The 20,606-nt window shown below is 48.5% G+C and overlaps 1 protein-coding gene and 1 long non-coding RNA gene across 2 annotated transcripts in view; one reads left to right on the top strand and one right to left on the bottom strand.

Annotated features, from left to right (window-relative positions):
* GFPT2 (glutamine-fructose-6-phosphate transaminase 2) overlaps nt 1–20,446 on the top strand; it is a 40,377-nt gene extending 19,931 nt beyond the window's left edge. Inside the window, exons 8-19 of the mRNA XM_008541112.2 lie at nt 2,841–2,920; nt 3,366–3,483; nt 7,116–7,279; nt 8,586–8,681; nt 8,765–8,862; nt 9,148–9,268; nt 11,250–11,407; nt 11,532–11,646; nt 14,802–14,929; nt 16,837–17,004; nt 17,950–18,111; nt 19,575–20,446. Of these exons, the coding sequence (XP_008539334.1) occupies nt 2,841–2,920; nt 3,366–3,483; nt 7,116–7,279; nt 8,586–8,681; nt 8,765–8,862; nt 9,148–9,268; nt 11,250–11,407; nt 11,532–11,646; nt 14,802–14,929; nt 16,837–17,004; nt 17,950–18,111; nt 19,575–19,619 (1,453 nt within the window). The 3' untranslated portion in view covers nt 19,620–20,446. The remainder of the gene's footprint in view (nt 1–2,840; nt 2,921–3,365; nt 3,484–7,115; nt 7,280–8,585; nt 8,682–8,764; nt 8,863–9,147; nt 9,269–11,249; nt 11,408–11,531; nt 11,647–14,801; nt 14,930–16,836; nt 17,005–17,949; nt 18,112–19,574) is intronic.
* On the bottom strand, nt 1,256–11,357 carry LOC139075020 (uncharacterized). Its single transcript, XR_011525016.1, has 2 exons — nt 11,218–11,357; nt 1,256–9,796 (listed from the first exon to the last, which is right to left on the bottom strand). It is a non-coding gene; the product is annotated as an uncharacterized lncRNA (long non-coding RNA).
* Nucleotides 20,447–20,606: the final 160 nt, after the last annotated feature.

Genomic DNA, 20,606 nt, shown 5'->3' on the forward strand with positions numbered 1-20,606 from the left:
CAGGTTTCAGATAAATTTCAGAGACTTTCTTTATAAAAGCATGCAAAATTATGAACAGAAAACTAAGAACAAAAATGAACATTGATTTGAATCCAGTAAAGAAGAGGCCTGTCAGGCCAAGAGCTCAAGTTTCATCACCTTCATGCCAGCAGTGTCCTGGGAATCAGCTGAGAGGGCCTGAGTCAGCCTACATGTCCCTCTGTTAGAGTCCCTGTGGCCCCCAGCACTGTGTGGATTCACACAAGTGGGCATATGAGTGCCATCCTATTATTTTATATTCAGATGGGTGGATTATCCATCCATCCGTCCATCTGTCCATCCATCCATCCGCCATCTATCCATTCATCCACCCATTCATCTGTCCATCTATCCATCCATCTGTCTATCCGTCCATCCATCCGTCCATCCACCGATCAGTCTGACCATCCATCCATGTGTCTATCCACCCGTCTATCCATCCATCCATACATCTGTCCATCCATCTAATATATGTTGACTACTTACTGTGTGCTGTGCCCTGGGAATCTAGTGGCACCCAACCTGGTCCTACCCTTAAGGATGGGACAGTTGTGCAGGAGGACAGAGCAGGGCAGAGGATGGTGATGCTCTGTAGTGGGGGCTGGGAAGTAATGCACTGGGGGCCTGAGCAGGAGCAGGTGTCAGCCTGAGGGAGGCAGGCAGAGGGACCAGCATGAGCAAAGGCAAGGGGCCCAGAGCAAGCATGGCATTTTGGGGATCTGCAGTTAAGACAGGATGGCGGCGGGAGGGGAGCACTGCTGGGACTTGAGGCTCTTGCAGTCTCAGTGTGTGCTTACTGACACCTGCTTTGTACCAGGCATGGGGGACAGCAGTGAACGAGATCACACAGACACCGCCCCGCAACATTGAAAGCTAGTGGAGAGTGGGGACGTGGGCAGAGGGCCAGCTCTGCAGGGCCTGGGATGCTGTGTAGGCTGCAGGCTTCATTCTCAAGGCGCTGGGGAGCCATCGAGAATGCACCTGTGGCCCTGGGAGACCGAGCCAGAGACGGCAAGGCTGTCCCTCGCAGACTGTCACAGTGTCTAGGCAGGAAATGATATGAATGTATTATGATTTTAATTTTCTGGGACAGGAACTAATTTACCATTCCGAATTTAATTCCTTCCAATCATAGAATTCTAAAATACCAGTTGGTCCTATCAAATTTAGAAACCCCTTTTGAAATCTGATATTACCATGATATTGCTGTTTTAAATGAATGCAGAGGAAGGCAGCATGAAGGAGCAATAAAGCTTTATTTTTCAAATTGTCCATAACTGGTGGCTCTGTAACCTCCGGGACAATCTTTGGGATGTCTTGGGAGCATTATATGTCACAAAATCTGGAGAAGCCACAGAGCTCAATCTACAACAATAAATTTGGGGAGACATTTGCCACGAAAATTAGATGCCACAGTGCTTTCTCACTGTCATTGTTATAAAGACTCTTGAAGCTAGTTCCCCGTGGGGCCCGGGACTATACTCTGATTTGCTTTAAATATGATCAGAGATTGTCCCAAATAGGCAAGGTGTTCACAGCACCTTCTTCAAAGCTACAGACTTTGTCCCCCACTCTGAGAAGTCAGAAGTGGGGTCCAAACAGGGCAAACTAGAAAACAAGATCTGTTATTGTTGAAGAAATATTTAGGGTCTGTATGGAGTCAGGTTAACAGACCAAATGGATATATGCGGGCTGGATTCAGGCTGGTTTAACCATAGGTCATTAGTTCATTGATCTAAGTTGGTAAGAAACTGGTTGAGGTAAAATATTACCTCATTGTATTCTAATTAATGTGTTTGAGACAGCGCTTCTAAATTGTCTTATTAACACATTCTCAATGTTTTCTTCTTATTAGTGAGCCAGCGTGGAGGGGAGAAAAGGCATGCGCTCTTTAGTAACTGTGAGAATGTTACTGTCTGGGTTCTGGCTAAAAATCGCAGGTCTAAAGAGAGTTACAAAAGTGAACAGCTCATTACGCTGCACACCCACACACCCATTGTGAATTTGATTTTCATGCTGTCATTTATAAGAACGGGCAAAGAGTTAGGTTTCAGAGGCAGGATACCACTAAAATCATGGAATAATACTTTCACCACAGTAACTGCAGGACTCGTGAACCATGAAGCACTTTTTACTGAAGATTACCTCCTGGCACGGGTGGCTAAGCGGGGGCTCTGGGGATGAGACCTGAGTTAGGGGCCCTCACTCCCATTAGCTACAGGAAGTCCCCAAGGCTTTGCCTTGTGAAAGTTGCTGTCCCCTTTGTGATGGAGTCTGCCATTTGCAGACTGAAGAGTCGGAACTTCACCCACGGGTGCCACTCAGGCAGAGAAAAAACCACCTTGAAAGTGCCTCCAGTGGCGCACAGAGTCAGGTAGACCCAAAGCCAGTCAGTTTAATCCCCCAGAGCTGGAGAGCAGCTGAGCGAGGTGAAGGGGGCAGAGAGCCTCTGGGCAGGTCCTGGGCATCAGGGGCTCCCGCCACAGAGATGTGCAGCACACGGAGGCCAGCTGGGGACCAAAGTGCTCCTGTGTGCCACCAGGGCCTCCAGGCAACTCTGTCATCTAACGTGTGGGGATTCACTGGGCAGCTGTGTGGCGCCATGAAAGTGAGCTTGGATCGTCGTGCTAGCCTGTTGGTCCCTGCTCCAAGCCTTGGGAGCATCTTCTCGTGGCTGAGGAGGCCGTCTTGTGGAACTCATCAGGACGCTTTGCCCCAGGGAAAGGGCTAGATATGGGGACCCTTCCTCAGTGCTCAGAGGATATCCGGCCCCGCCAGGGTGTCAAGGCTGTGGGTAATTCGATTCCCTCTTGTCTCTGCAGGAGAGGCAGCCCCCTGCTCATTGGAGTGCGGAGCAAATACAAACTCTCCACAGAACAGATCCCCGTCTTGTACCGGACACGTGAGTGTCTCAGAAGGCCCGGCCCAGGGCAGGGCTGCTCCGGCAGGCAGTACCCTGGGAGGCAGGAGGCCTGCCCCCCGCTGGGGCCAGCCTGCATGCGGTTCCAGGTCAAAAAGGCTTTCATGCAACTGGCTCCATTTATTCAAAAGCTTTTTACTATGGATATTTTCAAACATATACACAAGTCGGGGTGAGGCACGTGGCTCCCTCATATATAGCACCCGTGCCCTGATCTGAGTGTTGATTTGGTTTGTTTGGAGCTGTTTAAATGCTCTTGCAGCAGCACTGTGTTATTTGGGGATCTTTTATATGATTTGGCTGATGCAACTAAAGCTAAAAATTGCAAATTTCTCCCACACATTCAAAGAGGAAATTGGCTCCATGCTGTGTATTATTCAAACAAAATAGTTTAACAGGATTTGCAATCCTTTCCTTCCTTTGCTAGGCAATATTGAGAACGTGAAGAATATCTGTAAAACAAGGATGAAGAGGCTGGACAGCTCAGCCTGCCTTCACGCCGTGGGTGATAAAGCGGTGGAATTCTTCTTTGCTTCTGATGCAAGGTAGCTAACCCTTGTTTCCTTTCTTTCCTAGATTATGTACTCAAGAATGACTGGCTAAACACCATTTCTTACTCATCCCCCGATTTGAGTTGTTTTCTCATGGCTTAGCAAGGGGTGGAGGTGATGGCAGATTTCAGCTCTCTGTGGCCCTTGTCCAAGAATCCTTGTATAGTGAGCACCTGCGTGGCTGTTGCTGGCAGCCATGGTGGCCAAAGGCCAGGTCCACTGACCAATACAACGTTTTGGGCCTGCATAGAATAATTGTATGAGTTGCCAACACTTTAATATTGGGAGATTTCACATAAAAATCTGGATTTCTATCTTCTTGGGAAAACCAGCAGATCTGAGCACACTGGGCTGTGCTCCCTCCTGCCTCAGTGGTCTGGGGTCACTCAAAGGCTGCTCCCTTCAGATGGGGCAGGCGTCTCCAGAACTTTGGTCCTTCCTGCACCCCGCCTGCCTTGGCCTGAGTTTGACCATTTGTAAAAGAGCCAAGATTTAGGGTTTCAGTCCAATTGATTCCACAGTCCATGTTTTCATCAGTACACAAAACAATAATTCTGAAATTTAAGTTGGCTTCATACCGTTTTAGGACAAAATATTTATACACACACTCAGAAAAGACCAAAAACTTTCCTGCTAGTTGAAATAGAAAACCACCGCAAACACCACCACTGCCTCCTTCCTCCATGTCTTTGTTGTGCCACTTGCCCAGCGGCCTCTCACAGGGCCTCGCTGTGAAGCCGGGAGGACACCACGGAGGTCTTCTGGGACACACGGAGCAGAAGGAGCCTAGCGCCCACGCTCAAGGCCTGTGTCAGCCCACAGCCAGCATCGCCCTTGATGCTGACAGGACGGCCAGCGTTTCCCAGACTGTGTTCCTTAGAGCACCATTTCAAGAGAGATGTTTCTCAAAAAAAGAGGCATGAATGCCTGAATGGAGATGCAATCATTATTAGTAGGCAATAGGATTATATACTTTCCCACTGAAAGGCCATTCGAACTAATACTGCGGCTGGTCAGAGAAGAAAGGTGTGGAAATGTGAGGTCCCAGCGGTAGCCACTGAGCTGAGCTGAGGACCACGCCCGCCTCGCTCCTGCTTGTGTCTCCTCACGTGACTGGGACAGTAGGCTCTCAGCAAACACTTGTTGAACAAAAAAGTAATCTATTTACCACAGTTGAAAAAAACGCGTTTTTGTTCGTTTGTTTGCTTTAGTGAGGAAGGTTTGTCCTGAGCTGACATCTGGGGCCAGTCCTCCTCTTGTTTCGGTTGGGGACCATCAGCCCTGAGCTAACATCTGCGCCAGTGTTCCTCCATCTTGTATGTGGGGCACCTTCACAGCATGGCTGATGAGTGGAGTAGGTCTGCACCCAGGATTCAAACCCAGGCCGCGGAAGCAGAGCACGTGGAACCTTAGCCATTCAGCCACAGGGCTGGCCCCTGAAAAAAACTTTTAATCCCTTAGTAAAAATAGTGCAGAGCCTGTTTGCAGAAGACTACAAAAGTTTACCATGAGAAACAAAAAGAAATTTGAATAAAGGGAGAGATTTCTTTGGTAGGAAGGCTTAATATTATTTTTAAAAATAATGTAATAACAATTATTTTTTAAAGATATTGACTCTCCTTAATTAATCTGTAAATTCAATTCTATAATTAAAATCCTCAAGATTGCTTTGTTTGTTTAGATTTTTTGAACTTAAAAAAGTGATTCTACAATGTATGGTGTATAAACAAGAAAGCAAACACAGGGGGCTGGCCCCATGGCCGAATGGTTAGGTTTGTGCGCTTGCCAGCCCAGCATTCGAAAGTTTGGACCCTGGGCGCAGACCTATGCACCGCTCATCAAGTCATGCTGTGGCAGCATCCCACACCAAAGAACTAAAATGACCTACAGCTAGTATATACAACTATGTACTGGGGCTTTGAGGAGGTAAAAAAAAAGAGCAAGATTAGCAACAGATGTTAACTCAGGGCCAATCTTCCTCACCAAAAAGAAAAAAGAAAGAAAGAAAGCCAACACATATTGAAAAATAAGAATGATGAACCTGGGTGACCCTCCAGGTGTAAAGGTGCCCTGTAGAGCTCTTATGACGATAGTAGCCAGCATGTGCTTTGCACTGACAGCTGGACACTGTGCTGAGGACAGGATGATCCCATTTAATGACCATAACAAACCTCTGGTGTAGGAAGGCACAGCAGTCATCTCCCGTTTCACTGATGAGGAACCCAAGACAGGATTTAGAGGGATCATGTCTGTGTGATCTGAGGGCACAGTGTGAGGCAGAGGCGAGGAGTCCACCTCGGGTCTGTCTAATTCCTGGGCCAATAGTCTTAATGATTATCACCCATTTTGTGAATAAAAAGTAATAATTATTCTTAAACATACAGAGGTACATGCACACATAAATACAAACACATGTATTAAACGCTGTCTCAAGGGCAATACGATGTAAGCAGGGTTTATCTCTTGGAGATAGGATCTGGCCACTTTCTTCTTCTTGTTATTCTGTGTTTTCTACTTTTTGAACACTGGGTGTATATTGTTTAAAGTATTTTTTCCCAGTGCAGTGGCTTTCCATCCTTCTTGATCTTTCTCCCCTAGGATCTATCTGGAGACACCTCTCTTAGAGCCACAGAATTTGATCATTTCTCTCAAACTTTGCATCAGGAGCTTTAAATGCTCTTTGTTCTGAGCAGGACTTGCGTGGGTGTGACACTTGATAGAATGAGGTTTTTTGCTCGTGTGGCCCCTCAAGCATCGCCTTCATGGTTTCCACCGTATCCGTGGACCACTTGTGCTGTTGATTACCCAACTTTCTTTTTCATTTACCGACTTTTCTAACAAATTTATTTTTAAAAGAAACTTTCTATTACCATCTCAAGGGAAAAATCATTATTACTTTCTATATAAAGCTGCTCTCAGCCTTTCACTTCTTAGTTTCAACAGCCATTGATGGTGGGTGACTAGAGCTATTAATAACTAGGAGTTAATAGATTGATTATTCTAAGTCTATCCTTCCTTTATTAGCTATGTTCCCCCTGTAAAGAGAAACTTGCCTTCGTAAACCATGTGGTTACTCTGAAAGACAGACCATTTGGAAAGGCAAGATAAATACTTCATTCTTTCCCTTTACAATTCAGAATAAGGTGCTGGTTGCTGAGCATTCTCCAAAGGTGACACTGTGTGGATCCTGATTTGAAGAAAGCAATTCTAAAAGGACATCTATGAGATTATTGGGAAAATTTGAACATCCTAGATGTTTGATGATGTGAAGGAATAACTATTAATTTTAGATATGATAATGGTATTGTAAGGGGAGGCGGCCAGGGCAGGCAGAGTGAGGTGAGGTTAAAACCTCACACAGGTTAAAAAATAATCCTTATCTTTTAGAGCTATAAGCTAAAATATTTACAGATGAAATGCTGTGATATCTGGGCCTGGCTTCACAATCATGCTGGGGGGAGGGGAGGGAAGTGTAAATCCATGTGTATAGTGTAGTGTGCCTGGCCCTCCTAAAATGCCGTCCCGTGCTACTGATAGGGACCCCCCCGGGGAAGCAGTGAGTGACTGCGTCTTGTGACTGTCGAGGGCAGGCCCCGTCTGTGACGCCTGTGTTTTTGTTGCTCCAGTGCTATCATAGAACACACCAACCGGGTCATCTTCCTTGAGGATGATGACATTGCCGCAGTGGCTGATGGGAAACTCTCCATTCACCGGGTCAAGCGTTCGGCTAGTGATGACCCATCTCGAGCCATCCAGACCTTGCAGATGGAACTGCAGCAAATCATGAAAGGCAGGTGTCCTCTGAGGGCCCCTGTGCAGCGGCCTCAGGGGGCAGGTGCTCTGAGACTCTCTGTGCCCTGACCTGGCGGGCGCCACGGCCCTCCTGCCTGCCGTGGCCACGGGGGCGGAGCTGTAGGTGCTCTGTGGCTCACACAGCTCAAGGGATGTGGGGAGCTCCTGACTGTATCCATCTCCCTGCTTGAGCTGACCCCGTCCATCACCTGCCTCCCTTCACTGACTCTCTGGGACACATTCACACACTCCTGGCATCATCTCTTCTCCGGGTGGGAGGCCTGCAGTGATGGCGGACTGTGGATTGCTTTCTCCTTGCAAGGGGAGCCTGTCTCCTTGACCCACGTCTGTCTCCTTGCACACTCTTCTCCACAGGGCGGCCTGGGTAAACTTCTAACAACATGAATCAGACCCTCTTATCCTGCTGGGGAAAGCCCTCGGGTAACTTCCGCTGCTCACAGAATAAAATCCACCCTCCCCGCGGCCGCCTGGCCCCACCCCGCTGCACGCCAAGAGCTTGCTCCCCTGGGAGTCATTGCACTTGCTGTTCTTCTCACGAGACTGGCTCTTTTTTGATCATCTCCCCGGAGATGGCACCCCTCAGAGAGCCCTTCACTGATCCTGGTCTGCAGCGGCCCACCCTGCTCACCTGTCTTATGTGCTTCATGGCACCCTCTGTGCAAGGCCTCTGTCGAAGGCGTCAGACAGGGAACATGGCGATGTGTGGCATCACGTGCTGTGCCTCCCAGAGAACACTCCTGCCCTGTCTATGGGCACCTCCAGAGATCAGGCTCAGCACCTGTCAGGGGCCAGATTGTCCCTTTGACATCATCCAATTCCATTCAAAGCAGAGCCCTGGAAAAGCATGTGTGGCTGAAAAGTTTTTCTTTAATACAGAAGCTAGGAGGTTATTTGTTAAAAAGAAAATTGCCTGTTTCTTTGGGCTTGCTTAATTTGTACTTCCCTAAGTAGGTGGGTTTTGGGAAGTAAAGTATTTTCTGGCCTAGCTAAGAGGAGTGTGGCCCAGGAAGACCAGCCACGCATTTGTCACTTCCTCCCTCCCTCTCTCAAGCTGCAGGGTCTGATAGGTAAATTGGAGACAGTAATTGTACCTGGCCTGCTTCTCCCTCACTTGTCACCATGAGCATCAGGTGGGACAGTACCTGGGGATGCCCTTCGTAATCTGCAGTGGGCTTCATATGTGTCACTGTGACTACCTGCATAACGATGTTTCACCCTGATTAAAAGTTAGGCAGTGGAAATGTAATGAAATTAAAACCGACCCACTTTGTTCGTTTGACTAGGTAACTTCAGTGCATTTATGCAGAAGGAGATCTTTGAACAGCCAGAGTCAGTTTTCAATACCATGAGAGGTCGCGTGAATTTCGAGACCAACACAGGTAATGGCTTGCCTGTGCCCTGGGCCATCGCGCACTCCCTGTGTGCACTCAGCCCTAATGCCCTGCCCGCATGCGCCCTGCAGTGCTCCTGGGTGGCTTGAAGGACCACTTGAAGGAGATTCGAAGATGCCGGCGGCTCATCGTGATTGGCTGTGGAACCAGCTACCACGCCGCTGTGGCCGTAAGCACGCGTGGGGGGGGGGGGGTGAATGGTCGGGGAGGGAGCAGTGGTCTAGGACACTCGTCTTAGATGGTACCCGGCATCGGGCCTTGCGAATTCGGTGCTCTGGAGCAGCCTGAGAACCGGCGTGGAGCCCTTTCTCCTGCAGCGTGGCCTGTGAGTTCCTGCAGTTCCCTCAACACCTGGACGTGGAGCCGCCACCTCACAGACTGCCCCCAGAAGCCAAGCTGCTCGTGGCCTGTAGTGTCCGTGACTGACTTTAGTCCCCGTTCTTGTTGGCTTCAGACACGGCAAGTTTTGGAGGAACTGACCGAGCTCCCAGTGATGGTTGAACTTGCTAGCGACTTTCTGGACAGGAACACGCCCGTGTTCAGGGACGATGTTTGCTTTTTCATAAGCCAGTCAGGTAAGGGGTACAGGTTTGCGCCAGTGCATCTCAGGGCGCTGTCCTCCCAGCAGCACCCCATGCACCTCCCTCCCTCCTCCGTCCAGTGAAGTTCTCTGCACGCTGGCCCTGTGCCACACTCTCTTGTGCATAGGATCCTTTCATCCTCAGCAGCATCAGTTACTGCTCCACTGTACAGGGCGCTATGCGGCTAGGGCTTCTCCTTCTTGCCAGTCTAAGTCCAGTGAGGGACCCCTCACCAAGGTGCTCATAAATGTGTGCTGGGTTTAATTTAGTGGAGAAAAAGTTCTCCTTCAAAATTCTGCTCGTCGAGAGTCACTTCAAGGACTATGTGTGCTCTCTGCACTGTCCACACTGCCCACCAGGGGAGGTGAGGAGAGACACTACTCCCTGGTAGGGCCCAGGGCACCCTGGGCTCAGTGCCGCCTGGTGTGGTCCTCCCACTCGGCTTGGACATTTGTTCCAATCGGGCCTGGCAGAGGGTCGAGAATGTCATCTAGGGCCTTGTGCTTGGCGTCCCCATGAACTCTAGGAGGATTTTTAAAACATTTTAATTAGGGAGAATTCCAAACCCTTACAAAAGCAGAGAGATTCACATAAGGAATCGCCTAGCCTCAGCAATGATCAGCTCGCCCCTCCTGCGTCATCACATCCACATTAACCTCTCCCCTCCACTGGGTTATTTTGAAGTCAGTCCCAGACATCGTTATTTCATTTATAAATACTTCAGAATGTATCTCTAAATTATAAAAGAAAAAACATAACCACGATGTCATTATCACAACTAAAACATTGATAGCAATGCCCTAATATCTATTGGGACTTGTAATGCTGCTTCCATTTTGAATTTTTAATACCATTTTTATTTTGATGACAAACTAAGAAAAACTAATACAGACATGCCCACCATCTGGCTCACTGCCTGGCACCCAGGTGCTGCCATGTGACTTCAGGTGACAATGTTTCCTTTGGGTTTATGATCCCATCAGAGCCCATCAAACATTCATGAAAAGCGTTTCCTGAATCAGTGGGAGCCACTAACCAAAGAACAGAGGTGGATGTAATGTGAAAATAATGCAGTGACAGCTCATAAGTGTCACATAGAAGGGGTTTAAACTTTCATTTTGTTCAGCCCTTTACCTTAAATTTTAAGAAACTGTATCAAAAACTGGGGAGCAGGGCTGATAAAGATGGCGCTGAGGAAGGGCCCAGTGATGCCCTGGCACAGTGGACAGAGTCTGAAGAGAAAAAGGAGTGGAGGATTAGGCCATACAGGCACCAGCCTGCACCCCGGAAGAGCCAGGACAGGCACAGCCAAGAGCAGCGGCCATCACATGGGTTTGGTTTTATGGTCTGGATCATATTTAATTTAGCTTGAGTTCTTTAGGACTTCAAACATAGGGAGTTTGTGCTGGCTTATGCATGAACCTATTTAAGTAGTTTTATTGTATTAGAAAAATAATTTGAGTCCACATTCGGAGGTTGCAAGAAGTGTTTTCCTTTAAAACAAGATCTATTTGAGAAATGCCATTTGGGGGCATTCTTGCTTTTTAGATGTTAAATCTCAGGACATTCTGAATAGGGCAGCTTAGAGTCCTAGAAAGGGCACTGGGGGCCAGGCCCGCCTGGGTGGTGCCGACTCTGGCACCACAGCCACTTGGCCTTGAGTGAGCAAGGCACTGGCTTCCTCCATCTCTAAGCATCTTATCCCCAAGGGAAATGGAGAGGATGGCCCCAGGCTGTTGTGAGAGCTCGGAGACAGTGGATGAGAAAGTGCTTGCTACGTAAATAGTAGTGAAATCTTAAATCTAAGAATCAACCCAAAAAACCCTTGAGCGTACATTTTCCCTTCTGAGCACACACTGACTGTGCCTGGACACCAATTTCTGCATAAGAGTGGGGAGTAAATGAGTCAGAGGCTGGGGGTCCGGGCTGGCACAGCCACGCACCTGTGAGCTGAAAGGAAGGGCCTGTGTGGCAGGGGAGACCGCTGACACCCTCCTGGCGCTGCGCTACTGTAAGGACCGCCGGGCTCTGACCGTGGGCGTCACCAACACCGTGGGCAGCTCCATCTCCCGAGAGACCGATTGCGGCGTCCACATCAACGCGGGCCCAGAGATCGGCGTGGCCAGCACCAAGGTAGAAGGGCCTGGGCCGGGTGGGTGGATGGAGGCCGTTAGGGGGCCAGCGGTGTGCCTCGTCCCGCGTGGTTGCCGTGCGCACTTTCACTCCTGCTCTGCCAGCGCCACTGTTTTGTGCACAGGCTTACACCAGTCAGTTCATCTCCCTGGTGATGTTCGGCCTGATGATGTCCGAGGACCGAATTTCTCTACAAGACAGAAGGCGGGAGATCATTCGTGGCCTGAGATCTTTACCTGGTATGTTCCAGAACTCCATTTTCCTTATTTTCAAATCCAGTGGGCTTTTCTTGGCTGCTCTCTTCCTGTCCTCTTCCTTACGGAAGAGTCACGGTGCTGTTAACCGTGCCTTCCTCCTCACCCCTAAATCCCTGCAGCGGCTCCCTCTGGGCCGAGAGAAGGGCCTTGGAGCCCTACACGCTGGGCCCCTGCTGCCTGGGCCGTCATCGCACTCCCTCCCCGTCCCAGGGCTGCCTTGCTGCCCTCTGACCCTCAGGAATGCCAAGCTCGTTCCACCGCGGGGCCTGCAGACTAGCTCTTTTCTCTACAGAAACCCTCTTCCTCCAGCTCTTCATACAGCTGAGGGCTTCTCATCACCCAAGTCTCAGCTCAAATGTCACCTCTTGGGACCCTCCCTGGCCACCCTGACTAACAAAGGCCCCAGCCGCCTGCCCCAGCTCCCTGTGAGACGATAGCCTGTTTCTTTTCTTTATAGCACATGCCGTGATCTGAAATGACCTGTCCACCTGTGTACTAGTTTGTCTCCCCTGATTAACGCGTCAGCTCAGTGAGCACACAGCCCTGTCTGTCAGAGTCATGGCTGGAGGCCAGGTACCAGCCAGGGCAGGCACGCAGTAGGTGCCCAGGAAACCCCTGAGAAGGAGCAAACGGCCCCAAGCCTCTTCTGTCCAGACTGCTCCTTCACAGTCTCACCAAACTCTCCTCATTTGCTGGGTCCCGTCTGTCGTAGTCGGTGAGCTACAATGTCTGTCGCACTAAAACTCAAGCTCTTTAGGGGGCCATGGTTTCAATCACTCATTCATTCGTTCACCACACATGCATTCAGGACGCAGCGTGTGCCCTGGCGCCTGGCCACCCTGGCGCTGCCGAGACGAGCATGCTCCCTCCAGGCAGTCACTCGCTCTCCGGGGAAGGATAGAGGCCTCTTGGGTTTGCTTTGTGCAGCGCTGACAGTGTGAAAGGAAACAGACGTCACCCCATGGTGACACGGTGACATGGAGCCAGCGCTGGGGGCAGGATGGTCATGGGGCTGAGGGGTGGGCCCTCTCAGAGACAGGGAGGACACTGAGTTCTCCCTGGGAGCTCAGGGCAAACCCCAGAGAAGGCAGTCAGGGAAAGCCACCATCCAATCACACAAGGCCCAGGGATCTGAATCTGACCAAGACAACACGCTGAGCATTTCTTGACAAGCAAAGTATTCTTAACTTTAAGGCAGTTAATAACCCTGCAAAAACAGTACCCTATTCTGCTAAATCAGCAGTTCTCAAGATGTTGTCCCGAGGTCCTGGGGGTCTACAAGACCCTTTCAGCCAAAACTATTTTCATAGTAATATATTATTTATTACAAATAAAGTGTTTTTGCCTTTTCCACTGTGTGGACATTAGCAAAGGCAGTGGTGGCTGCCAATGGCGCCTTAGCACACTTCAGGGCAGAGGCTGCACACTGTTCTCGTGGCGGTTGTGTTCTTCACTACCTGGACCCAGCTTCACTTAAGAGCGTCCTTGAGGATGCAGTCAAATGCTTTAGTCTTATTAAATTGCAACACTTTTTAATATGCTATGTAACAAAATGGGAAGGATGCATAAAGCACTTCCTGAAGCGGGGACAGGTGTTTCAAAGAAAAGCACCTGCGGTTGTTTCAGTAGCAAGCCAACTTGGCTATTTGGTAGACAGTTCGAGAAATACAACTGACAGTTTTTGTTGCCAGTGATAAACTTCGAGCTTTCAACTGAAACTTAGGATTTTGGAAAACTTGTAGCTTGTCAACATGAGCTTGACCACTTCCCAACTCTTAAAGACATCTCTGATAAGATCATGGTGATTTTAACAAATGTGATTTTTAAAAAATGTTTTATGATGAAATGTGTCCATTTTTAGATTTGCATAACTCAGTCAACCGATATTTTCCAAATAGCCAGTGCATGATGTTACAAAATTATGTACATGTACAACATCCATTTAAATAAGTGCATGATAGACCAATAAGTTTTAATGTAACAAGGTAGCAGAAGTTTATTCATATGATTTCAAATTCCACATTTGCAACTACCATTTTAAGAAATTACCACTTCTGGGGCCGGTCCGGTGGTGCAGCGGTTAAGTTCACACATTCGGCTTCTTGGTGTCCCAGGGTTTGCCGTTTTGGATCCGGGTGCGGACATGGCACCGCTTGGCAAGCCATGCTGTGGCAGGCGTCCCACATATAAAGTAGAGGAAGATGGGCACAGATGTTAGCTCAGGGCCAGTCTTCCTCAGCAAAAAGAGGAGGACTGGCACTAGTTAGCTCAGGGCTAATCTTCCTCAAAAAAAAAAAAGAAATCACCACTTCTTGAGTTGGATGTAGTATTAAAGAAGAACATTCACAATTATTTGAAAACGTTATTTAAATACCCCTCCCTTCTCCAACTACAGATCTCTGCGAGGCAGGATTTTCTTCCTCTCCCTCAACCAAAAACCAAAACGCATCACAACAGATAGAATGAGGAAACAGATGTGACACTCTTTTATTAAAAAGTCAGACATTAAAAAGATTTGCAAAAATGTAAAACAATGCCACTCTTCTCACTAATTTTTTAAAAATATATAATGGGTTTATCATTATTTTTAAATGAATGAATAAAATATCTTTAATGTTCTCAGTTTCTAATCTGATAAATATTGATAGATATAACGCACAAAAACAAAGGGTAAGGATTCACAATAATTTTTGAGTGTAAAAAAATCCTGAAACCAAAAAGGAAAAGTGCTGGTCCAACTTACTTTGGCTTTATCTGGAGACCTAGCAGTGGCCTGGACGATGGGCACTGATGTGGAGAGTCAGCTCCGTGGCTGGCCAGCTGGGGAGGGAGCCCCTCTGAGCCTCAGTTGTCTTGTCTGTAAAATGGAGCTAGAAATAACACTTCCCCGCTTAACTACATGCCCAAGAAAGTCTGCACACAAATTTGAATCACCATCCCAGCAAGGTCCTGGCCAGTAAGCCAAATTCTTTCCCATAATATAAATTTAAAACCCATCTAAGGTAATGCAAGGAACCCAAGTGCACTAAGTGATGTGAGTTCCAAAACCTTGTCTTATACACCCTCATTTTTCTCTGTGAATCTTGTTTTAAAATCGCTGTGACTGGCTCTCCCCCACTGCTGTGTGCATGACTTAGGGCTGATCAAGGAAGTCTTGTCGCTGGATGAGAAGATCCATGACCTGGCCCTGGAGCTCTACACGCAGAGGTCACTCCTGGTCATGGGGCGGGGCTACAACTACGCCACGTGCTTGGAAGGAGCCCTGGTGAGCCCCCTCTGCCCACCCCCCACCTCCACCAGCCACTGCATGAGGGCAGGCATGGGAGAGACCCCGAGAAACAAGCAAGAAGGAGGGCAGAGCATTGAGCTAGGAAGGGGAGTGATTGGGGACCTGTTGGCCACCATGTGAGGCTGCACTGAGCACCAGCTCACGACCAGGTGGTCTAGCCCTGGGGACTGAGATGGGGGCTCCAGTCTCCTGAGGAGAAAGGGCAGGGTACCCTTGGGGCTGTGCCAGGCTCCATCTAGGAGAGCCCACTCACACCTCATGAGCATCTTCCAAGAGGCTGGCAGTTACTGTCCACAATTTACCCAGGACGAAACTAAGCCTCCTTGCTCAAGAGGCCATGATTGATCCGAGAGTCAAACCCAGCTCCATGTGGGCTTTGCTTTTGTCCACCCCTACAAGCAGCCTGTGTAGGAGGATTGAGGTCTCAGCACAGTTTCCCTGTTGCCTCTCAGACTTCCAGGAGACCTGGAGATCCTGCAGGAATTGGCTTCGCAGTCCCTGCCTTTTTTAAGTCAGTGACTGGCTGTTTTGCCCCCTGTGGCAATAATGATCTGAACCAGAGTAAGAGAGAGCTGGTGGAGGGGGTACAAGGGCCCAGGACCACCGGCTACCGAGAGGGTGGACAGTGCTGTCCAGGGGCCTGAGTGTAGGGCCTGTGCTTTACTCACTGTCCACTTGCTGCTTATGGGTCGGAATGCCCAACCAAAGTCCACTGGACACAGTGTCACAGGTGAGGCAGCACTTGGTGCCGAGACGAGGGCATCATCCATGACCCAGCTTGGGTCCTCTCCTCTCCCAAGGGGAGCAAGTGGCTGCTCCCATTTGAAAGTCAAGCGGCTCACAAGAAACACTCGCAGAGTTTTACATGTGGTGGGGGGTGGGGAGGGTGCAAGCCATGATTTGCCTGACCAGGAGTGAGCTCCAACTTCCACAAGCTGCCAGTGGAGATTCTGCCCCTGCCAAAGGAGGTGAGGGCTGGGCACGCTGCTTCTCAGTGGGCACAGTGGAAGCAAGGCCTGAGTGGGGTGCCCTTTCAGCGCCCCCCATGACTCTGCCTCCTGGAGGGGCTCAGCTGCAGCGCCTGAGTATGCTGGTGAAAGATGCGTATTCAACTGTGGCTCCAAGTTAGTCTTTGGGCAAAGAAAGAAGCTTTCACGCTGCTGCTGGCACATGTCAATGGCTCCTCTGTGGTCACTCGTGGGCCGCACTCCAGCTGTCTGTGGCACCCAGAGTGGAGCCACGCTCCTGACAGTGTTTCCCTGACCCAAATAAATAGTTCTAGGGGAGTTAAGAAATGTTTTCCTTGACACTCTTGCCAGTTCAGTAACGTGGGTTTAATGGTAACTGAACAGAAGTGGATCTCCCCAAATATAGGGAGAAATCCCAGTAACAGCCCAGTGTGGGATTTCACTTCTTAGGTGAGCTGGAGCAACCCTTTGGAAGTTATTAATGGTCTAGGATTGGGGGGATGGTTAAGCAGATAATGGAATGAAGGCATATCTCAACAGAACACAATGCTGTCATTACAAATGATAACTGTGGGGAGGCCATCCGGCCAGCCACAGAGCGGGAAGGGGAAGCTAGATTGACAGTGACTTGTCCATCCAAGGGGGTGGCTGTGCCCGAGGGCTGGTCTGGGGACACAGGCTGTGTGCTGGGCTTTGTGCAGTCTCTGGACAGCAGCCAGCCCTCTCCCCTGGCCCTGGCCTTGCCAGCTGCCTCCAGTGTTGTTGACTGCTCCGTACGTCCATCTGCCTTGCAGCCCTCAGCTCCCTGCCTTCTGGCATCATCCCTCTCCCAGCTCCCCTTCCTCCCCTCTGGCTGATCTGCTCCAGCCCTTTGTCTGCCCAATGTCACACTGATCCCACCTCATGTCTCCCCAGAAAATTAAAGAGATAACCTACATGCACTCAGAAGGCATCCTGGCTGGGGAGCTGAAGCATGGGCCCCTGGCGCTGATTGACAAGCAGATGCCCGTCATCATGGTCATCATGAAGGATCCTTGCTTTGCCAAATGCCAGAACGCCCTGCAGCAGGTCACAGCCCGCCAGGTGAGGGCTCTCAGCTGGGCTGAGGCCATCTCTCCTGTTCTCTTCCACACATGCCCACCTTGCCAGCTGTCTGTCAGCACCGGCTATGGGTGGTCCTGCCAGTGAGTGGGTGTGACTACACATTCTCTCCTGGGCCCCTCATGAGTGATGCACACGTTCCAAAAGGGACTGGCCAGCCTGTGGAAGTTACAGCAAGGTGAAATCCAATCCATGTGAGCTGGCTGCTGCCTCACGGCTCAGCACAGTGGTCAGAGCAAAGTTATAAAGCAATTGCTACACTTCCCTGCTTAACACCTTCCGGCGGCTTCCATCAAACTGCGCTGACCCACAAGCCTGCGTTAGTTATCTGGCCCCTTCCTTCTGTTTCCCACTCATGTGGAGGTGATTCCTGCCTCCAAGCCTGGGCGCCCGCCCTTCCCTCTGCCCGCCATGTTCTTCCCTCATATCTTCAGCGTGGTGGCCTCTCCTCATTCATGTTTCCATGCACATGTCTCCTTTTCAGAGAGGACTTTCCAGACCTCCCCAGTGCCTCCCAATATTATCCTGTTTGATTGCCTTTGTGGCATCATCTGAAAGTCATCATTATTTATTGGTTTGCTTGTTTATGTTTTTGTTTTCCACCACTTGGCTATGAGCCCCATTAGAGTAAGGAGTGGGTGTGCCCTGCCCTTCGTACGGCGCAGTGAAGCCACTCAACAAAGGGGCGCTGAATGATTGCAGCAGGATGGTGGTCACCCACCGGGGAAGGGAAGGAAACCCACCAAAAAGCATCAAACGCTTTGTCCTCCACGTGAATCGTACACATCATCTCACCCATAATTCCGGCAGAAACAAAAGATTGTTGTCATTGTTTCAATAACGTTGATCTTGGAAACTCTGCTGCGCGTGAAGGATTGCTTCTTTCCGAGGCGATCTGCACTTTGTGATCACGTTTCTCTGCTTTAGGGCCGCCCGATTATACTGTGCTCCAAGGATGACACTGAGAGTTCCAAGTTTGCATATAAAGCGATCGCGCTGCCCACCACCGTGGACTGCCTCCAGGGCGTCCTGAGCGTGATCCCGCTCCAGCTCCTCTCCTTCCACCTGGCTGTCCTCCGAGGATATGACGTACGTGAGAAATTGCATCTACCCCCCCAAAGAGGAGAAATGCAACCCCAGAGTAACTTTTTGTTCTTAAATACTTAGTTGGTGTAAATATTCATAGGAGAAATACTTTCATTTAAAATAACTCTCTTTAAAGTAACTTATACCCCCTGAAAAGGAGTTGTGAATTGCAAGATGTATAAAGACTGCACCATTAAACCATACCTCATCACCCAGAGGCAATGTTCATTAGCAAATTTAATATTTTATTCTGGTCTTTTCCTTGCATATGTGAATTTTCTAACATTTTTCAAGATTATATCAAGAATACAATTTTACATCTCCCTTTTTATTATATTACAAGTATTTTCTCACATCTTGAACTTGTTGTAAGCAACATTCAATCATTACATATTTCACCACAATCTCATTACATGGATTTTAACAATTACTTATCCAGTCTTCTATTATTTAAACAGTTTCTAAGTTTTTGGAACATCTGCATAAATAACAATGCAGTGAACATCTTTACACATACTTCCTCATCCCACATGTAAGATTTGTCCCCAGTCTAGCAAATGATTCAGCATTTTGAGACTCCTAACATATATTGTCAGCTTATGTTCCAGAAAAGAACCAATTTATCATCTCACCAGCAAGTGTGTAAGAACACACAATTCATTGCACAAAGAAATAGATGTTTTATTACAATTTTATTTAGAGCTTCTAAAAATACATAACAGGGGCCGGCCTGGTGGCATAGTGGTTAAGTTCGTGTGTTCCGCTTCGGCGGCCTGGGGTTCGCCGGTTCGGATCCTGGGCACAGACCCACACATCACTCGTCAAGCCACGCTGTGGCAGCGTCCCTCATAAAACAGAGGAAGATTGGCAACAGATATTAGCTCAGGGCCAATCTTCCTCACACACACAAAATATATAACAATACAAAAAACGGTATAGCCAACACCTGATGGTGTAACGTATCATCCAGAATTGACATTTGTTAACATTTTGTCATATTTGTTTTTTCTTTTTCTAAACATTATTACAAATGAAATAAGGCATTGCAGATAAAGCTGAAGCCCACTTTATCAACCATTCCTAGTCACATTTCCTTCCCATCTCCACCCTAAATTCACAAGTCTTGTGGATTTAGTGTATATCCTTCCAAAAAAAGTGAATATTTAACAGTACAAATCGAGCTGGTTTTAATAGCATGAATCATATCCCCTTTTAATAGTGTTGACACTGGCTGACACCTGTCAGGGGCACAGTAAATGTTTATTGAATGCACTAAACATTATACAGTTCAGTCATGTTTCTGGAGTAAGGAACTGCTTCCGAGATGCAGGTCTCAAGGGCACTCGTGGTTGGAGGTGAGCAAGAATGCCATCTTCTTGTCATCAAGGACTCTGATAATAGTCTTTACAATGCAGCGTGTCGCTGAGACCTGTGGGGTCCTGAGCAGCTACTTTCTATCGTTTTAGGTTGACTTCCCCAGAAATCTGGCCAAGTCTGTAACCGTGGAATGAGAACAAGAGCATGAGAAAACCATCGCCACCTTTAGTCTTGTTCAAGACCTGTCCCAGTGATGCCAAGGGGGAAGAAGAGCGGGCATTCTGCGTGTTCTGAGTAGATCCCAGTAGAGCTTAACAGCTTTGACGTGCCTTGTACCCAAGTGCTTTGCTTACAGCAGATACTGTTTCTCCATGTCCTGAAGTCTCCAGAGGAGAAGGGAATCGTTTACACATGGGGATCAGAGCGGACTTTTCCACTACCGTGCAATAGAGATACAGCTCTCTTCAGAGTAACTGTGAACCTTTTTTAACCAACACTAGTTAGTTTTAAAAGACAAAATATTTATAATAATTGTATAGCTTTTAAGTTATTTTTCTGGTACATGGCTGTCTGTAGCCAAGGTAATGACCAGACTGTGCACCCCAGCTAGGGCAGTGTGCCCAGTCTCCTGGCAGGGGACATTCATCTCAGATTTGAGCACAAAGCAATGCCCCTCTGGACTCCTTTCTCGTTTCCCATCCTCTTTTGCCTGCTCCTGAATCCTGTCCCCTCACGTCAGGGAGGCCTCCCGCCATCTTCCTATGCGTCCTGTAAGTCTTGTCAAAATGTTAATGTCCTTCAACGGTTTCTTCCTGTCTAAATCTCTTCAACTTTTGTTTAATCTGATCATGGTTCTTTTTAAGCCCAGGCAGCATTTGATCCCTGCTCCTGCCCATAGTAAAAGAGCTTGAAATATCTCATGCAAGAGAGTACTTTCAAGGGGCTACCTTGCCCTCTATTTAAAAGTGTGCACAATCAAAGTACTATGCAATATTAAGACAATAAAGACAGTACAATTTTTTTTGGTCTTGTGTGTTTGAATTTTTGTCAATCTCATTGTATTTGTGTACTTGGATTTCGAGGGCTCTTTAAAACAGGAACTCAGCAGTGTCTGGAGGGAGCAGCCCCATTTGTGGTGTTGACCTTAAAAAATAGACAGCTGGTTATATCTCCAGAAAAAA

The sequence above is a fragment of the Equus przewalskii genome, chromosome 13, assembly GCF_037783145.1.
Source record: "Equus przewalskii isolate Varuska chromosome 13, EquPr2, whole genome shotgun sequence".
NCBI classification, from domain to species: Eukaryota; Metazoa; Chordata; class Mammalia; order Perissodactyla; family Equidae; genus Equus; species Equus przewalskii.